Source organism: Halyomorpha halys, unplaced genomic scaffold (assembly GCF_000696795.3).
Source record: "Halyomorpha halys isolate HHAL.00 unplaced genomic scaffold, Hhal_1.1 Scaffold760.1, whole genome shotgun sequence".
Taxonomy (NCBI): domain Eukaryota; kingdom Metazoa; phylum Arthropoda; class Insecta; order Hemiptera; family Pentatomidae; genus Halyomorpha; species Halyomorpha halys.
Genome location: NW_027106953.1, coordinates 197,363 through 204,395, shown reverse-complemented (window position 1 = coordinate 204,395; position 7,033 = coordinate 197,363). Strand labels below are relative to the sequence as shown.

At 31.9% G+C, this 7,033-nt stretch overlaps 1 protein-coding gene across 1 annotated transcript in view; it reads left to right on the top strand.

Moving 5' to 3' along the window:
- The window catches only part of LOC106685949 (pinopsin), a 109,086-nt gene that overhangs the window by 76,811 nt on the left and 25,242 nt on the right, over window positions 1-7,033 (top strand). Inside the window, exon 7 of the mRNA XM_014428976.2 lies at window positions 2,360-2,587. Within this exon, the coding sequence (XP_014284462.1) occupies window positions 2,360-2,587 (228 nt within the window). The remainder of the gene's footprint in view (window positions 1-2,359; window positions 2,588-7,033) is intronic.

The window sequence follows — 7,033 nt, the reverse complement described above, 5'->3', positions numbered from 1 at the left end:
ATTTATTTTATTTTTTTTATTTTAGTATGTATGAGATCATTCATCAATATTACCTATTGCCCACAACTGTGTGCCAGATTGTAATATCTATCAATAAATAAATCTACTCTAAAAAAAAAAAAAAGTGGTACGTTACACTGTCTACCTGCTGGTCTAGATGTTTCTGCCATTATTTTATAATATTTTTTAAACTAATATTTAACAACTGTTATAAATAACAATTATTATTTATTATAAGGATTAGTACGAAGGTGTTACTTTTCATTATGATAAAGATATGGAAGAGTTAATTAGTGGTTTCACGAAATATTTTTTTTTTTAAAGCCACGAATTAAAATTTATAAATTTTGGAAGTAAAATTTATAGATTTTAGGCGTAGGGAACCAGGAAAAGATAAAATATTATTGCTAGAATAACGTAATTTACATGGTTGTTTAACTAATATTTAAATAATAATTGTTAAATAGGTTTTTATTATTACATTATTGTTGCATTGTTTTTCAAATTTGTAGAAGTACCCTGAAGACGGAAGACTTCGAAACCTTGGTGTATTGTAAATATTTTTTAAAATAAAGAATAATTTTTGAAAGGCGAAAAAAAGATAATCGCTAAATATTTATGTGATCTTACTATTCCAGGTAAGAAGATTGGTGTGTAAATAGAATATCAAGATATACTTTTATTAAAATTATTCTTTTCTAATCATTAAACTTAAAGCCTCAACACCCTGTTCATATACAACAAATTATTCATTTTTATTCTTTTATAAAGAATTTCTGCTATATTGAGGGATTTATCCAGATGGGTTATATAGAAACACGCTTTTCAAAAGAATGTTATCTTCTGTGTTATTAATAGGCTTATAGAAGATTACAAAATAGGATTATATGATCTTCTACGAAGAGTTTACAATTTGTTCTTTCCAGCTGTGGGTAGTTTTCATATAACTTCCTTCTCCTCTGGTTATAATCTTTTAGTTTTAAATATGTATTATTTAAAATTGAAACGATGAATTTCAATAAAAACGTATTATCCGCGAAAGTTCTCTAAGAAATTTAAAATTGAATTAAGTGCATACGTATTTATTTTTTAAATTTTAACGAACCCTTTCTGAACGGTTGAAACCGTTGCTGTATCTTGTGTAGAGATTTAATTATAATATTTTATTAATTATTTTTAGGATTTTGACCTCAACTTTTTTCAAAACATTCTACGTATCCAGTTGAATGATTTTATCCATAAAAATAAAAATCAATTATAAAAATGATAGAGGGGACAGTTCAACCGATTATTATTTTCAACTTGACGCCATGAATGTTTCGAAACAAATCGAGGTAAAGATCCCGAATATGATTGATAAAATGGGAAATTTATAGGTTTTATTACCCAAATAATCCAGTGATATTCCAAGAATAATGATAGCAATTAAAGGTCAAAATATCGTGTTTAATATGTTTTGTCTCTCATTTTTCTGACGAAACATAGTTCAACTGATAGATGATTTTCATGTCTCAAATTATTCAGACCCGCAGGTTCCCACAAAAATACGTAGCCTGCATCAAATGGTTTTTGACATATAGATTTCTCAAAATAAATTCACTAACTACTGATCATTCAGTACGTCCCATACAACATTTTTATGAAATTTTGCTTTTTAAAAAGCTATATCTCGAAAACTATTTGACGTAAATAACTCTATTAGGGTTCATATTTTAGCAAATTTGCTCATCTTTAAATGACGTTCTCTTAGGTTTACTTGTGTTTTTCCTACTTTTTGAGATATAGAGGTCCGAATGAAAAAGTTTTTTTATCGCTTTGAAACAACCACCATTTTTTATCCTCCCTACCTATACTTGGCAGACTCATGAATTTTGACTAGTAATTATACATAGTTTTCATTAAAGTAATCAAAAATTGGGATGAGATAACTGCCTTTTTTCTTCTCTTGGGCACTTGTACTATCCCCCCTGCAGCATTCAGTTCGGATTATCGAGATTACACTGTATTTCTAATGGATTAAAGAGAAGAAGGAAACATATCTGATACGAGAGTTCTCAGAGGTGTAAACTAGTTTGTTTTATTCTCTTACTAGAATTAACTTTGTACAATTGATTTATAGCTTCGTTCAAAAAAAAAAAAAAAACCTTAAATACCTAGTACCCTGTAGTAAAAATAATTAAATTAAAATTAAACAAAATATAAAATTTTCTTTTACATGTATATGAAACTGATACACGAACTTTTGCACTTACTTGTTAGTTATTGGAAAGAGAATAAATTAAACAAAATAGTTTTATTCTATTTCTAATATTGCATTCCTACTTATGAGCTGAATTGATATCAGTAATCGACCCTGCAGAGTAGAAGTACCGCCGGGCGGGTGGCCAAGGCTGAGTCGAGGGTAACCTGGATGGTGGCCATCATGATCCTCGCCTTCTTCATCTCCTGGACCCCCTACGCCATATCTGCTCTTCTCATTGCCTTCCTGGACGCTAGGATCAGTCCGGGACTCGCCACGGTCCCAGCCGTCTTCGCCAAGACCAGCATCTGCTACAACCCCATCATCTATGTCGGTCTCAACTCTCAGGTAATATATCCTATTTAAATTTAACAATGTATATTGGAACATTGTGAAGTATCTTAAATAACAATTTTATTCTAATCAATTTTTTTTATTTATTTATTTTTTTAAATTAAATTAAGTATTCAAGTATAATTTGCATACTTGTATAATATAATATTGTATACCTGTTAATTGTAATAGGCATCGAAATTGAAATGTTTCGTTTGGCACTATAAGGGGCTAATAGTTTTGAATGATAAAAATATGGAATGAAGTTTAAAACAATACCTTTGGAAATTCAGATGTTTGCTCAATTATTATCAACTTAAATGCATTAGAAACAATAATTTCAAAGCAAAATCTATTCGCAATACAACAAATAAATATTTTATTTTCAATAGAACCTTCCTAAATAGATAACACATCACTCCTTAAGACTTAACATATTAAGAAAATAACTTTTTTTTATTTATTTTTTTTTTTTTATAAATTTTCCTTATTCATCAACATATTCTCATTTTCGATGCCCTTTATGAAAAACTAATTGTCTTCGCTCTCAAAATACACCCCAGTTTCGGCAATAATTTTTTTCAATTGAACTAAATTTCTTTTCCTGGAGCATCTTTTCATGTCTGCAAAAAGCCAGTAGTCGCTGAGGGCCAAATCTGGAGAAGAACCAATTCAAAGCGTAATTCATCCAATTTAACATTGTTTTCATCGGCTTTATGTCACGTTTTTACGTTCACTTATACAACCTACAGCCCAAAATTTTTATATTCCTCATATTTTTTTTTTTAGTGTGTATTGAATTTATTGTCTAAGCTGGTTGCCCTACCGTCTGAATTATATGCTAAGTAAATTTATCAGTCACTATTCAACAAGAAGAAAAATATTTTTTTTTTTTTATTGTATTTACAACTGTGTAAGAAAATACAATAAGTAAGTATGATAAGTGTTTCAAACATTTGATAATATTAGGAAGGAACAACCCAATGGTGGTACTTCAAACATTGATTTAAATTAGAAGGTCCCGTGGCTATCTTCTCAAACGCCTCAGAGGATTATCAGGGATTGTTAAGGATGAGAGATTAAGAACTAATGAATAAGGAGTTTGGAATGAAAGGACGCATATATATTTCGGGCCGAATCTGCAACGAAAGGGATGTTAATATCTTTGTGGATGGGTTTATTTGTGACGTAATAAGAAGCATCAAGGATTTAAAGAAGAACTTTAGATGGTAAGGATTGAATAAGGGAGGAATTTGATGGTTTGGTATATAGCTCAATTCCGCGTGTCCAAATTGGTCTAATTATCATATTATGTAATAATTTTTGTAGTAAATAGTAAGTTTAGAGCTTGTCAAGTAGTTGTTGTAGCAATGGAAGCCAAAGAGTAGTTTCTTGTCGTTCTACAATCTTGTATGAGGATTACTAGTCTCTTTTTTTTTTTTCAAAACCCCTACAAAATTTTAATGGCGTGTTTATAAACAATGTACTTTCTCCTTTTACTTTAGAACATATACATTCTAAGGAGTATTTTGGAGTATATTATTTTTGTTGTCAGTATTAATAGAAGTGTATAATGTGTTGGGGCACACATTATTTCTGAATTAAATAAACTTAATCCTAAATCTAATAAAAACTTAATCCTAATACTACGTGACCTTACGTAGTGTGTTGCCAACGGACCGGAGGGGGGAGGGGCAGGTGTTAACGTGTTGAATAACGGATTCGTACAGTACTGAAGTGAATCGAAAAATTTGATGTGTCGTCGCTTGATGAACTCCGGTACAATTGGCAGCTCCAACAATTGATGCAGCTCCGGTGGCCTCTCCCTCCTCCACGATGTTGTGCGTACGATGTTCCTCAACATCGAATCCTGAAAAGTTTGAAGAAGGCGCTGGGTTCCATCTGATATGTGGGTAAACAATGGTGCTCCATATAGTAGTGCTGGTCTCAGAATACTTTTGGATATCTGCAGCTTCAATCTCAATGAGAGAGCCGGAGAAGTGAGGAGGTGGTTGAGACGATATGATTTTCGTCTTACTGTTCTCGCCTTGTGATATAAATGGGCAGAAAGCTTAAGATGATACACACAAGTCTCTTGTCAAGGTGGAGTCTTAACTAGCGAATCAGAGGTGATCTGGTGGGATTTTTTAAGGATTTATTTTGATTTTCCAGTTTTGACGCAAATCTTTAATGGATTTTATGTGTGTCTCAAGAGTTTGTGATGAAGTAGTGGGGTAAGAAAAATACTAGTTTTGTTTATTAGTCTTCTCTAGGACTCATTCGTTTAAACTAAAGGACTGTAGTATTTTAATTTTACAAAAAAAAATCTTTTTTCTCACCTAGTATGTGGTTATTGTTTATTGGCTGAGATTGATAAGGAGTGGAAGAATAAAAATATTCCGAAAAATAATCTGTCTCTTTATAATAATCTTATAATTCCATTGTATTGTATTTATTAATTCAATTGGATTCATTGAATTGTATTTATTTATTCAATATGACCAAAGTCTGTCTTTAGTGACTATTACAATATTATCTGTTTTATAGTATTGTTTAACATGTAATTTTTTTGCTGTATTACCTTTAAAAAATAATCCCCCACCCTCATTTTTTTTTTCCTGAGGAAAAACTTCTAACTTTTAACTCTCAGCTTCTGCTAGTCAGTCCAACGTGGAAATGCTTATATTTAAGTAAGTGGGCTTAAGGTATTTATTTTTTAATATTGAATAAGTTTTTGTTTCGAGAAACTCTGATTTCCTCTCTCCCAAAACATTTGTACTTTTTAAAATTACTTGTTTTATCCACAGTACATTTCTTGGAACCAGGAAAGCCGGAATAATAGAAAACATTGTATTTTTTTATTCATACGATTCCATTGTTTATTTTTTTACAATTGCTTACGGATTTTTCCTTAAAACTGTTATACAAAATTCATTGCTTAAAACTTTATTTGGAAGCTATATTTATATATCGGTGAGTGATAGTAATGTATTCCTTTTTCCATTATTTGTTTCGAACACTGTAAGATAGTTAAGATATAGCAACTAATTCTTAGATTGTAATAAGTTTATCTAGATAGATAGAAATTAAGTCAAATATTAGATAAAACCCAAGACTCGTTATTGTGAGCCCATTTAGATATTAAGTGGGCTGTATAAAATGTAGTAGGAGTGGCTGTATTATAAATGAGAACTGAAATAATAAGCAATAATACTATAGTAGTAATGATCAGAACGTTTATTTTTATTAACCTCCCTCCCTGGTCATTTTTGACATACGGTGAAGGGGGGGGGGTTAGATTATCTAAAGGTTAATACCAATTCTAACCATGGTTGAAGGTCAAGTTTTTATTTCGTGGAACCGCCACAGAAATATAAGTCGATTCCCAAGGCCGGATTCGTACCGTGGCCGCTACAGTTACAAGACGGTTTAACTCGCTTGGCTACAGGTGGTTCAGTAATGAACAGAATAGTACGGTGTTCGATGTGATATACTTTAATTAGTCCTTCTGTTAACTCCTACAATAATTAATTTTTATTCCTCTTTTTGACCAACTGTCTTTCAAGAATTAAAGTTTTCGTAGCACTGATAGTTATTACTTAAAAAGTAAATTATAATAAAAATTAAGTACTTTTCATCAAATCTTAATCAATTATAATAGCATCTCTGAATTTTTCGTCGTTCTTATTCTGTCGTATTTCCATGCTTTAGAGTCCAAATAAATTTTAAAACTATGAAGTAACCTTTATTTACGACTCTCTTAGTGAAATCGATCAAAGAATCCTCAATCTGAAGAAAGCGTTATTAAAAGTTTCCCTTATCTCAAGGTCAAACAAAATCTCACTTGGCGACATAGTCTCTTACTGGCATACTTGAAGAAAATTTAAACGTAAAGCTTCAGTGGGCAGGAACTGTCACAAGAAGCCACCCAAAAGGCCCTCTCTTTCAGGCAATGGAACCAAACCAAGAGGAGATTTTCTGAATCAAAAAGGGTCTCAGGCAGAATGCTCCAACTATTGCTCTATATGTGTCTCTCCCCAGTAATATACAAACATTACACATCTATCTTGGAGGGAAAGTTAAGACCCTTAGTAGAGTACCTCATCGGAGAAGAACATACCGGGTTCAGATCAGCATGGCAGACACAGGACCATATCTTCTCTCTGCGGAATGTGCTCCAGAAATTCTGGGATAGAAATAAAAGTATGTGCATCGCCTTCCTTTCCCTCGAAGCAGCCTTTGAATCCGTTCCATTACACGAAACATGGGAGGCTCTCAGAGCTAAGAATGTTCCAAAAATATTGATGGACGCTATTAAATCCACTTATGAAAGCCCAAAAGGAGTCTTTATGTTGAACGAACAGGAATCTGATTGCTTTAGCATAGTAAGGGGGTTCAAACAAGGTGACAGTCTAAGACCCTAGCTACTTTTACTTTACATGGATGAAGTGGCTGCAATTT